This window comes from Saccopteryx leptura, chromosome 5 (assembly GCF_036850995.1).
Source record: "Saccopteryx leptura isolate mSacLep1 chromosome 5, mSacLep1_pri_phased_curated, whole genome shotgun sequence".
Classification (NCBI taxonomy): domain Eukaryota; kingdom Metazoa; phylum Chordata; class Mammalia; order Chiroptera; family Emballonuridae; genus Saccopteryx; species Saccopteryx leptura.
In genome coordinates, this window is record NC_089507.1 from 167,617,754 (window position 1) to 167,631,636 (window position 13,883).

Consider the following 13,883-nt stretch of genomic DNA (forward strand, 5'->3'; position numbering starts at 1 on the left):
AGAAATAAAAAATTCCTAGAAACGAACGATAATGAGCATACATCAACTCAAAATTTATGGGACACAGCAAAAGCAGTCCTGAGAGGGAAGTTCATAGCATTACAGGCATACCTTAAGAAGTTAGAAAAAGCTCAAATAAACAACTTGACCCTGCATCAAAAAGAACTAGAAAAAGAACAGCAAGTAAAGCCTAAAGGTAGTAGAAGGAAGGAAATAATAAAAATCAGAGCAGAAATAAATGACAGAGAGGCTAAGGAAACAATACAGAGGATCAGTGAAACCAGGAGCTGGTTCTTTGAAAAGGTAAACAAGATCAATGAACCTTTAACTAGATTCACCAAGAAAGTAGAGAGAGGACTCAAATAAATAAAATTAGAAATGAGAGAAATAACAACTGACACATCAAAAATACAAAATATTGTAAAAATATACTATGAAGAACTGTATGCCAAAAAAAATGACAACCTAGATCAGCGGTTCTCAACCTGTGGGTCGTGACCCCAGCAGGGTCACCTAAAGCCATTGGAAAATACATAATACACATCAGGTATTTACATTCTGAATCATAACTGTAGCAAAATTACAGTTATGAAGTAGCCACCAAAATTATTTTTTGGTTTGGGGTCACCGCAAGGAACTGTATTGCGGGGTCACGGTATTAGAAAGGTTGAGAACCACTGACCTAGATGAAATGGACAAATTCCTTAAAACAAATAATTTTCCAAAACTTAATCTGGAAGAATCAGAAAACCTAAACAGACCAATTACAACAAATGAGATTGAAACAGTTATCAAAAAACTCTCCCCCCAAAAAAGTCCTGGGCCTGATGGCTGTACAAGTGAATTCTACCAAATATTCAAATAAGAACTAACTCCTATCCTTCTCAAGTTATTTCAAAAAATTCAAGAGGAAGGAAGACTTCCAAGCTCTTTTTATGAGGCGAATATAATTCTGATTCCAAAACCAGACAAAGACAACACAAAGAAAATTATAGGCCAATATCCCTGATGAATTTAGATGCTAAAATCCTCAACAAAATATTAGCAAACCGGATCCAGCAATATATGAAAAAATCATACACCATGATCAAGTGGGATTTATTCTGGGGAGGCAAGGCTGTTACAATATTTGCAAATCAATCAATGTGATTCATCACATAAACAAAAAGAAGGAGAAAAACCACATGATAATATCCATAGATGCAGAAAAAGCATTTGATAAAATCCAGCACCCAGTCATGGCCAAAACTCTCAGCAAAGTAGGAATACAGGGAACATACCTCAACATGATAAAGGCCATCTATGACAAACCCACAGCCAATATCATACTCAATGGGCAAAAATTAAAAGCAATCCCCTTAAGATCAGGAATAAAGCAGGGGTATGCTCTTTTACCACTCTTATTCAACATAATTCTGGAAGTCCTAGCCACAGCAATCAGACAAGAAAAAGAAATAAAAGGCATCCAAATTGGAAAAGAATAAGTAAAACTATCATTATTTGCAGATGATATGATATTGTATATAGAAAACCCTAAAGTCTCAGTCAAAAAACTACTGGACCTGATAAATTAATTCAGCAAGGTGGCAGGATATAAAATTAATACTCAGAAATCAGAGGCATTTTTATACACTAATAATGAACTATCAGAAAGAGAAATTAAGGAAGCAATCCCCTTCACCACTGCAACCAAAAAAATAATGTACCTAGTAATAAATTTAACCAGGGAGATTAAAGACTTGTACTTGGAAAAAATATAAAACATTGATAAAAGAAATCAGGGAAGATACAAACAAGTGGAAGCATATACCGTGCTCATGGTTAGAAAGAATAAACATCATTAAAATGTCCAAATTTCCAAAGGAATTTATAATTTCAATGCAATACCGATTAAAATATCAATGACTTACTTCAAAGATATAGAACACATATTCCAAAAATTTATATAGAACCAAAAGAGAACACGAATAGACTCAGCAATCTTGAAAAGGAAGAATAAAGTGGGAGGTATCAGACTTCCAGATATCACGTTATACTACAAGGCCATTGTAATCAAAACAGACAGGTACTGGCATAAGAACAGGCATATAAATCAATGGAACAGAACTGAGAACCCAAAAATAAACCCACACTTTTATGGACAACTGATATTTGACAAAGGAGGTAAGAGCATACAGTGGAGTAAAGACAGCCTCTTCAACGAATGATGTTGGGAAAATTGGACAGCTACCTGCAAAAAATGAAACTTGACCACCAACTTACACAATTCACAAAAATAAACTCAAAATGGATAAAAGACTTAAATGTAAGCCATAAAACCATAAGCATCTTAGAAGAAAACATAGGCAGTAAGCTCTCTGACATCTCTCGCAGCAATATATTTGCCGATTTATCTCCATGGGCAAGTGAAATAAAAGACATGATAAACAAATGGGACTATATCAAACTAAAAAGCTTTTGCACAGCTAAAGACAATAAGAACAGAATAAAAAGACAAACTACACAATGGGAGAATATTTTTGACAATACACCTGATAAGAAGTTAATAACCAAAATTTATAAAGAACTTGTAAAACTCAATATTAGGAAGACAAACAATCCAATCAAAAAATGGGCAAAAGAAATGAATAGACACTTCTCCAAAGAGGAGATACAGATGGCCAATAGGCATATGAAAAAATGCTCAACATCACTAATCATTAGAGAAATGCAAATTAAAACCGCATTGAGATATCATCTCACTCCAGCCAGAATAGCGCTCATCAACAAAACAACACAGAATAAGTGTTGGTGAGGATGTGGAGAAAAGGGAACCCTCCTGCACTGCTGGTGGGAATGCAGACTGGTGCAGCCACTGTGGAAAACAGTATGGAGAGTCCTGAAAAAATTAAAAATTGAACTGCCTTTTGACTCAGCTATACCACTTTCAGGAATATACCCCAAGAACACCATAGCACTGTTTGAAAAGAAGAAATGCACCCCCATGTTTATGGCAGACTTGTTCACAATAGCGAAGATCTGGAAACAGCCCAAATGTTCATCAGTGGACGAGTGGATCAAAAAGCTTTGGTACATATATAGTATGGAATACTACTCAGCCATAAGAAATGATGACATTGGATCATTTACAACAACATAAATGGACCTTGATAACATTATACTGAGCGAAATAAGTAAATCAGAAAAAACTAAGAACTATATGATTCCATACATAGATGGGACATAAAAATGAGACTCAGAGACATGGACAAGATTGTGGGGGTTACGGGTTGGGGGGATGAGGAGAGGGAGGGGTTAGGGGAGGGGAGGGGCACAAAGAAAACCAGTTAGAAGGTTACGGAAGACAATTGGACTTTGGGTGATGGGAATGCAGCATAATCAAATGTCAAAATAACCTAGAGATGTTTTCTCTGAACATATGTACCCTAATCATCAATGTCACCCCATTAAAATTAATTTTTTTAAAAAGAATAAATACTGCTTACAGTTTACATTTATCCCATAAGCAAAAACAGTTGTCATAAAATTTATTTGCAGTAGACATCCTGTACTTAATAAAAACTTTCAGAATCTTTTTTGTTCTTAGTTTTAAAGGTATATATATTCATTTTGCTAAGTTTTAGGTTACATGTATACTAAAAGCATTTATCCTAGGAATGAATCCACATCTAAATATCCAATGCCTTTCCAATTTTAATCTAGAGTTGACTTGGTCATACCTACAGTGTGTCTGTAAAGTCATGGTGCACTTTTGACCAATCATAGGAAAGCAACGAAAGATGATAGAAATGTGAAATCTGCACCAAATAAAAGGAAAACTCTCCCAGTTTCATACCTATTCAGTGCAGTTCGATGTGGACTCACGCACCAATTTTTTAGGGCTCATTAGGTAGCTATCCCATGTAGCCTTTACAGACTCATCACTGACTGATGGCCTACCAGAACGGGGTTTCTCCACCAAACTGCCAGTTTCTTTCAACTGCTTATCTCACCGAGTAATGTTATTTCTATGTGGCAGTGCTTCGTTATAAACGTGTTGATATTCACGTTGCACTTTGGTCACAGATTCGAATTTAGCAAGCCACAGAACACACTGAACTTTCCTCTGTACCCTCCACATCTTGACTGGCATGGCTATGGGCTGCTCCGCTGTATACACAGTGTTACATCATCATCTGCACAGGCGCACATGCTGCCACATCATCCTACAGAAACTGGGAGGGTTTTCCTTTTATTTGGTGCAGATTTCACATTTCATCGTCTTTTGTTGCTTTCCTGTGATCGGTCAAAAGTGCATCATGACTTTACGGACACACTGTATTTCAGATGCCTGCAGAGATGCTGTCCACAGGACATGCTCTGGACTGAAAGATGGTCTTTTTTATACAGAATCCCTTTCTTCCTTCCTAACTGACTCCTATTCATTCCTTTATACTTCCCTAAATTCCACTACAAAACCACTTTCTTTTTATTGAAAGACACAGTTTTCTTTTTTTCTATTTCACATTTCATATATATCTGAATCAAAACTCTCTCTGTTAATACAACATAATTCATGGAAAATTTAAAATTTCTTAGACACCTGGTCGGCAAACTGTGGCTTGTGAGGCATATACGGCAATTTGGCCCCTTGAGTGTGGCTCTTCCACAAAATACCACGTCAGGGCACTACCTAGTTAAGGTATGTATCTACCTATATAGTTTAAGTTTAAAAAATATGGCTCTCAAAGGAAATTTGAATCATTGTACTGTTGATATTTGGTTCTCTTGATGACTTTGCCGACCACTGTCTTAGACCATACTTTTATTTCTGAGAACACGTGGCTTGCAAAAGATTGCTCAGTAAACATTTCTTCACCAATTCCAGATAGTTCCACATTCCTAAATAGCATTTTCTTGATATAAGGATTTTGGGAGGGCCATCATAGAGTAAAATTAATTATTATCTTTTATTCTTTTCCTAGAACACCCAGTGTGGATCTTTTAACTGATTGTATTGTAGAATTCTCTGCTTTCACCTCTCTATAGCTTAAGCTTGCATGATTTTCATTTTCACCTACCAATCTTATCTATTTATTATTTTGGTAGGTCTTTGCTTCTACTCCTCAATTATTTATTATTTTTAATACAAACATACAAATACATACACATGTGTGTGTTTCAAGATTTCATAATCACTTTAAACCATGGAATAGGGCAAGATATTAATGTATCAATATATGAAGAAAATGCTCTTATATGCCAGCCAACATGCTGCTGTCTGTGCTGGATACATTACATAGGCTATCTCTTTCAACCTTAACATATGATATTTAGTTGTTCAAAAAAATATATACCTGGTGACCAAACCTCTGAACATAAGCTAGGCGTTATAGGGTTATACTTTCTTCAACACAAGCAACTCTCAAGAAATGAGATGATAACTATAGGCAGACTTGGCCAGAGAGTTACAGTAGGGTCCCTGGGTTGCAGTCCCAGCTCTGGCATCATCCATTTGACACTGGACAACTATTTTATTGTCTTTCATGTTAACGAATGTACTATAACAGCATTAGCTCAACATACTCCAGCACTGAAAAACTGCTCAGCAAATTATAGTAACTATTTTACATGGCAAAATTTAACAAAGACTAAATAAAAAGTCAGAACAACAAAAAGTTGCCAAGTTTAGATTATGATATTCTGAAAGAGTAACACTGTTTTCACTGCTTCCTCATTTCTCATCTTCCTTCGTCCTGTTTGAGTCACTCACCAGAATGCTGCATCTTGTAGACCCATCATTTTCATCAAATCCTTACTCTTTTTGCTCTCTTCAGTCACATTGAATGATGCAAAATATACAAATGAGGAGAAGTAAAGCAAGCAGTAGAAAATAAGCATCTCATTTTGAAGGACATCTTTAGAAATAAAAGGTAAGGTCTTCATATTTATAGCAGTAACTGACATCAACTCCTCCATCACCGAGTGATTTGTCGTGATCTAAAAAGTATTTGAACAAACAAAATTCTTATTTAAAGTAGGCAAACTGGTGAGATAAATAAGTTATGGAGATTATACCAATATCAATATCCTGGTTTTAATGTTACCCTTTGGTAATAAAAGTTATTCTGATTAGGAGAAACTGAGAGACAGGCACCCAGACCTCCCTGGGCATTGTTTTGCAACTTCCTCTCACTCCGTAACTACTGGAAATTTTAAAGTTAAAGAAAAAAAAAAGCAATGTGTTCCTTTGCCTAAACCTCATTTCAGCATTTGTGTAACTGCTTCATTATCTAACCATGTGAAACCTGAGTATATATATCACCTTCCACCAAAATCTTGATGGCCTGTGGAATTAGTTTACATTACTAATTAGAACATTTCTTACTTCTATAATAGCAGCATTAATTGCAGTTTGTAAAGTCACAAATCCTGTAAACCAGTATCTGCCCAGTGAACACGCTGACTGGCTTCCTGCATCCCAGCAGTGAGCTGTAAAGCACAAAAGAGAGCAGAATTAACATTACAGAATGAAGGCACTCAAAGAATAAGAAACAAGAATCTAAGACAAAACAATCCAGAGGAGGCTCCACCAGTCAGAACCTTTAACCACATAGCAAAGAAGCAAATAAAAGTTCTTAATGAGACAACCTTATTCACAGAGACCAGAGTACGCATGGGGAGGCTTAGAAAATAAAAATAAATAAATAAATAAATAAATAAATAGGAAAGCTCCCACGATACTGGCCTCCTCTGCCGTGCCTGAAAATGCCAAACATACTCCAGTACTAGAACTTCTTTAGTGCTCAAATGCTCAATCCTTCTCTCCATCCTGCTCTCTCCTCAGGAGTCAGCTCAACGTAGAGGTCTTTCCTGGCCACCATAAATAAAACATCTACAATAGCTCTTCCAGTCCATGGCTTCTATCCCTGCTTTATTTTACTTTGTCACTTTATCACTGCCTGGCAGAGTGCATTGTTTTTCTCCATTCCCTGACTGCAATGATATGTGTTAGCAGGGTCTGTGTTTCGTTCACTTCTGTCTCCAAGGACAGGAAAAATGTGGAACACATAGTAGACCCTCAGTGAAGGGATGGAAAAAAACAATTCTATTAGTCACTTCACCCCTGCTTCCCTAAGAGGTCCTCAAATCTCTTTACCTTCTTCTAAACTGCCTCCCCTCTGGTCTATGCCCTGTCAGCTCACTAGAGCCTATTATTGCATTCTCCCTGACTCCCCTACAACTCATTCTCAAGGCTATATCCAGACTGTCATCTTAGGCTTAGATATCAAATCATGCCTCTGCCCTGAGTAAAGTCCCTGGATGGCTCTCCCATTGCCCTAGGGTTAAAGGATGCCACAAGATCTAGCCCTTGAGTAAGTCTAGCTTCCTTCTCCCATCACATTCCATTTTGTGTTCTCTATTCGGTTTCACTGCTCTCCTTCCATATATATTAGCCGATGTCCTCTTCACCTCAGAACCTTCATACCTGCCCTTCTTCTACCTGAAACACAATGCCTCTAGCATCTCACATGTGCTATTCCTCTGACTCATCTAGAAAGGACTTCTCTAATCCCAAGAATAGTAAAACCCTGATCTAAATCCCTTCAAGGACCTTCTCTTGCACTTACTATTAATATATTTGCTCAATATATTGTATATCTGTACTGCTAGACTGGAATTTCACCTGGGACATCTCACTCTTTTTGTTTCTTAATTGACCTTATTGGTTCACAAAACCATACGGGTTTCAAGTGCACAATTCACCAAAACACCATCTGCACCTCACTCTGTGTGCCCTCTGCCCCTAGCGCTTCTCTTTCTGTCCCAATTTTCTCCACATCTGCCCACCTCTGCCTAGCCCTCAGCTCCCTTTCCCTCTGGCCATCACCACACTATTGACTCTGTCTATGTTCTAAGTATATATATGTTTTCCACTAATCCCTTCACCTGCTTTCATCCACTCCTTCCAACCCTCTCCCCTCTGACAGCTGTCGGTCTGTTACATGTGTCCATGCCTCTGTTTCTATTTTGTCTGTCAGTTTATTTTGTTTGTTAGATTCTGTGTATAGGTGAGATCATAGGATATTTGTCTTTGGTTTATTTATCTGCATCCTTCACAGAATACACCTGTGAACTCACCACTCGCATTTTATATATATATATAAAATGACTCTGATATTTTGGGGCATTATTCTCTAGTGGAATAATATGATTGACTTTGAAAAAATTTTAACAACTAAATGTGCTTTTGAATTTTTCCACATGCCATTGAAAGCATCTCTGTTGACCATCCAAATCTGCTCCTTATATTAAAAACATAAAAAATGACATAATATTTTATATGAAAAATCACCTGAGTGATGTTCTTCCTTCAGAAGTGGAATGAGATGTCCCTGATTATATTTTAACTTATAAGAGAAAGTATCACTAAAGACAATTCCCATTGCATTTATGAAATAGTCTAGAAGCATTTTATCCATAGCTTTTTGATCTGGTACCCCAATGACTTTTTTTCCTGGGAATTACAAAGTAAAAACAGACATAGAAGATTGTTAGACCAGTAGAGTGTGATAGCCAACTGTGAATTCATATATTTTTCATTAGAATTAAAATAAAATCTTTTCCATTTAAATAAAACTCATCCTAAAAGGCAAGGGAGAAAATTTTATTTTAATGTTTTAGGTTCTAGAATCAGGAGACATGTATAAGAATTATGTGTTTTTTTATTTTTAACAATGACAAGTCTTAGGGAAAGTTTTAGGTACATAAAAAAATAGTGCCAGATAAGTATACATAAGATAATTGATATGCTTGAGAAATCAGAGTTATTGAAGCAAAGACACTTCAGACAATCTTTGCCTTATGCAGGAACCAAGAGCATAAAGTGACTCTATATCGAACAGACCGAATTTTCACCCATTCAGGATTAAAAAGCAGATAGATTGTACCCAGCCCACCATGAGTGAATTACAAGCTTTGGTTATTTCACTTCCATGTAGTGACTTCATTTAGAATGAAGGCCTTGGCTGCTTCTCAGCCTTTTGGCTAGGATCAGGTATAAAATGAAGGTCTTTAAAGATGTTTGAACATTCTACCAAGCGTGGATTATCTTTATCCATCCTTAATTTTCATAGTTTTGAAATTATTTTTTAATAAGCATGACCTAATTTATTTAGATTTTCTTTCCCTGAGTTATAAATCTTAATCATTGTATTCCTGTGTTGAAAACATCCACATTCACAAATGGCATATTCTTCCTAGACACTATTATGCAAATTTAGAATTACAAATCTATTGTTTTAGTTAAATTCCAATAGAAATGTAGGTCTCCCTAAATTGGACCTCCATCAAGCTAAAAAATGATTTAATAGGCTAATTGAGAAAAAAAAACAACTAACCAAATTTGTGTGCTATCTTAACACTCAAATAATTAGCATAACGGGTCACTGTAACTTCAGATTAAATATATACACATCTTATCAAAAATATAAAACAATATTAGTAATTATTTTTTATTAGTACACTTACCTTTCAAAAAGGGAGCAAATGCCGTTTTATTCATTATCTGCTCAGTAATTTTGGAGATCGGTGTATACACAACGACTATAGAAGATCTATTAAATTTATCTACCCTTCCCAGGTTCTGAGGAGGCATTTCAGGAAACTTGCTATTTGTTGTTAAATATGAAAATACACCCATATACAGTCCTAGAACTATTGGGAACCCCCATTCCTATAACATAGAGGGGGAAAAAAAACAAATTTAGATTATACTCCCTTTAAGTAGCTCAATCGACACCAAAACACTAAAGACAGATTCCAATTTTGCCATAGTGTTGGTTTCTCTTTGTTTTCCTTCAAAATAAAAGAAAACAAACAAAAGACACATACTGAGATAGTTGCCATATATATCATATTCTAATATGAGACCACCACTTTTTCGGTAAATCATGAATTAATAGTGTAAAAGCCGTCCTGTAAACTAAAAGGATGACAATCTCTGTATGCATGGGCATCTGATTCTAAAGTCTATGAGACAGTGATGATCACAGATAGAGTTCATGGTGGCAAACAGAAATATTCTTGTCAGTTGTAATATTCTTGGGTTAGAAATCAAAGAAAATGAAAAATAACTGAGTGACAGAGACTGTCTAGTATCTCACCAATATCAGTAATCTCTTCCTGATTGGCATAATGCTAGCCAATATTCTCAGCCTCTGGAAATTAAGTGGGACCTACCTAGTGATTGAGTTCTGGCCAATTGAATATGGACAGAAGTGATATAGGACATTTCCAGGCCTGGTTCATGGAACACAACCTTCTGTATTCTCTATGTCCTGATCTTTGGATTGGATGCAGAAAAACCAGTGAAGGTATTCAAGGCCCAGGTAGAGGGTAGAATCCCTAAATGAAGAGTTCTGGGTTCCTGAATGACTGTATGGAGAAGATTCCTTCACCTACCCAACCCATATCACTTTTACCGTCAACCTTATTTAGGCTGTAAAAAGAGTGAAAAATAAACTTTTGTTCAGTGAAGCCACTGAGATTCAGGGCTCTTACTTGTAAGATGGCCCACCTACCTAATTCAAACTGACAATGGTGTTACTGGTCACAATTCTTGGAAATAATCTCTGTGTAGATTATTTAAAGCCTTGAAAATAAGTCCCTAAAATTAAAATTTCTGCAAGCACCACATTTATTATTTCTTTTTAATTTCTTTTTTTTTTTTTTTTTTTTGGTATTTTTCTGGTTAGAAACGGGGAGGCCATCAGACAGACACCCACACGCGCCCGACCGGGATCCACCCGGCATGCCCACCAGGGGGCAATGCTCTGCCCCTCTGGGGCGTCGCTCTGTTGCAACCAGAGGCACTCTAGCGCCTGAGGCAGAGGCCACAGAGCCATCCTCAGTGCCTGGGCCATCTTTGCTCCAATGGAGCCTTGGCTGCGGGAAGGGAAGAGAGAGACAGAGAGGAAAGAGAGGGGGGAGGGGTGGAGAAGCAGATGGGTGCTTCTCCTGTGTGCCCTGGCCAGGAATCAAACCCGGGACTCCTGCATGCCAGGCCGACGCTCTACCACTGAGCCAACCGGCCAAGGCCCACATTTATTATTTCTTGACTCTAAATGCATTGCATGCAAATTACAGCAGTTTGAACAGTGATCATAATTTACCATATACATTTCTACTTAATCTCATTTAAAAAATGAGTAAATACTTTAGTTTTCACACTTTTACATTATTTTTCAGGATTGCTATGAGTCTCTCAATTTAACAAGTACAACTAGAAACAACCTCAAAATCATTAAATCCAGTCTGTTACTTAAAATGTCAAGTAAGAGAATCATTAGGTAATGAAATACAATAATGCTGCCTGCAGAAAAAGAAAAATTTCCAACCATACCAATAAGCTCTCTCTTTTCATCCTCCATTTCTTAAGAAAATTTTTGCACAGAAGTGCTTGAGTTTGTTGACATACACTTTTCTGTTTGCTGTGCATTTAGCCTGTTCATTAGACAAAAAGAAAGGAAATATGGTGAAACATAAACTAGAAAAAAGGTGTAATAAGAAAAACCTTTAACATATTTGGGGGGGGGGATATTCCTATCTTTAAAAACTGAAAATAAAATGGATGTAAAATATTTTAATAACTCATGATTGTAAAATTTTCCATCAAATATACTCACTGTAAACTATCTGGTGGGGAGGTAAAATGACTATTACCACAATTTTATAATAACAAAGTATTACACTGAAAAGTTATCCTTAGATTTGAGAACCTATAAGATACTCCCCATTTTGGACCTTTTGTAACAGAAATTTAACTATATCAATAGAGTATCTGAATTGTATCTCATCTAAATAATAATTTCTTATTCTTTGCACTTAAATAGAAATCCCAGAATTTCAAATTAACATCAAACTTTTGATTACTTAAATCCATTTGAATAATTAATTATATCCATTAGATATAACCCAAATGAAATATTTTCTTGTGGTATTTCCTTTCCAGATTGACCTGAACAACTTTTATCAAGAGTTAGGCCATGAGATAATAGTCCAGACTCAAACTACTTGAAACTTGATTTTTATACATAGGAAGAAGAAAGCAATTTATCTCAATTTTCTGAATTCAGAGGTCCCTGAATAACCTGAGGAAACAAACTACAGTCAGTTAAAAAAAAAAAAAGAAGAAGAAGAAGAGGGGAAAAAAATCACATAGGAAAGTAAGTTTGCCCAAATGTTTGTTAGTAAACCAATAGAGATCATTTTTTTCCAGTTTTTGAAACTTCAAAATTAAATTCTTTTAGTTTTGCATATCAAAACATTCAAACAATTCTCCCTCAATAAGCATAGAAACAAATTTTACTATTTTCCTATATTCTACTCTTGTATCTATACAATAAATTTGCTTGGGGAAAATGGACAAATTTTGTCATTAGGCCTTCAGCATAAAAACACATAAATAATTAGAAACAGCTGAAAAATAGATTGATCTTATCAGTGTCCACCCACGTATTTGTTATAGAACAACAAAACAGAGCTTTACTTACTGTCAGAAAAATCAGAGACAGTACTCTGGAGACACATGCAAAGCACTATTCTCCTTCTGTCTTAGGCAACAATTAAAATTTCTTTATTGTCACTTCTTCATTTTTTTTCTTAAATGACTTCCTACTCCCAAGAGTTCCTAACACAGGCTGACTTCTGAAAAAGGGGTGTAGTCAGAACAAGCTGCGCATAATGAACTTGTTTTGTTCTCTTTTCTTCCCTAAGCCAATTATTCTGCAGGGAAATAACTGTTCTGTGGTTGGTTGGGAATAAAACAAACCCTGTGTTTGTACACTTGGCCTTTCAACTTCAGGGATAAGAAAGACAGTGGTAAACATGCAAGTAGCCCTTCAGATATGATGCATAAGGATAACAGAAAAAAATAGTGAGTAAATAACAATAACTAAGCAAAGTAGTTACAATTGTATGAGAAATCATTAGCTAGTTTTTCCACTACTAATGCCTAAACACAACTGCCGATGATATATTTGACTAATTTAGATGAAACAGGTAGAATGTGTTCGAGCTGAACTGTTTTTGCCTAATAAAGCTAAGCAATCCATAACCTGCCACGGAGAAATGAAATGAAGAATAATAAGCAAATTCTTTTCTCCCACTCTGTTCATAGTAGATGCAGGATTTCATAAGGCAACTGAACGAAATAAAAGTAAGTGGATTGCTAAGAACTAAAAAATCATATAAAAGTAAAAAGTTTTGGGTCAGTTTTTATGTATAACAACTAGGCAAAAAAACTGAAATTTAATCGCCTGTTACTGCATAGTTTATCTCTCCTTGTAAAGAGTTGCAAACTTTTCTTGACCTGCCAAAGTAAATGGCAAAACAGGAAACCAAAGTCCATGAATTGGGAAATATCAAATATTTGACATGGCTCCCGATCCACAGATGTTAATACTCATAAAACTGAGAGATATTCTGGAGAAAAGGGGGATAATTTTTTTTTTATTTAAAGCCATAATATTATGTATATACAGGTCTTTCATTTTGTTATTAGTTCAATTTTTAAAACCAGTCAAAAATGAAATATTACATGTCCTTTACATTTAAATGTGGCAAAGGCAAAGGTACAAAAGAAAGATGTTCTAAAGGTGTTTTCATTGAGGGGAGAGTAGGAGGGCATAAACACAGTTAAAATTTTATATCAGTAATAGGTCAAGGGTCCAAACAAAAATTCTATGTTTGTTTTAAAACTCCTGTTATATATTTCAGGTTTTTATTAAATTTGTTGTTGTTATTGTTGCTTTAGACCTTATAAACTCTATTTTAAAAGTCATTTTCCTATTCTACCTTTCTTATAATTACATTGAAATTCACAACTATAATGTCAATAATTA

General features: G+C 35.7%; 1 protein-coding gene across 1 annotated transcript in view; it reads right to left on the reverse strand.

Moving 5' to 3' along the window:
• LOC136406695 (ATP-binding cassette sub-family A member 6-like) overlaps positions 1 to 12,684 on the reverse strand; it is a 95,841-nt gene extending 83,157 nt beyond the window's left edge. Inside the window, exons 1-6 of the mRNA XM_066386732.1 lie at positions 12,534 to 12,684; positions 11,384 to 11,484; positions 9,511 to 9,715; positions 8,336 to 8,497; positions 6,368 to 6,471; positions 5,753 to 5,979 (exon numbers count right to left, since the gene is read on the reverse strand). Coding sequence (XP_066242829.1) covers positions 5,753 to 5,979; positions 6,368 to 6,471; positions 8,336 to 8,497; positions 9,511 to 9,715; positions 11,384 to 11,479 — 794 coding nt within the window. The 5' untranslated portion in view covers positions 11,480 to 11,484; positions 12,534 to 12,684. The remainder of the gene's footprint in view (positions 1 to 5,752; positions 5,980 to 6,367; positions 6,472 to 8,335; positions 8,498 to 9,510; positions 9,716 to 11,383; positions 11,485 to 12,533) is intronic.
• Between the last annotated feature and the right edge of the window lie 1,199 nt (positions 12,685 to 13,883).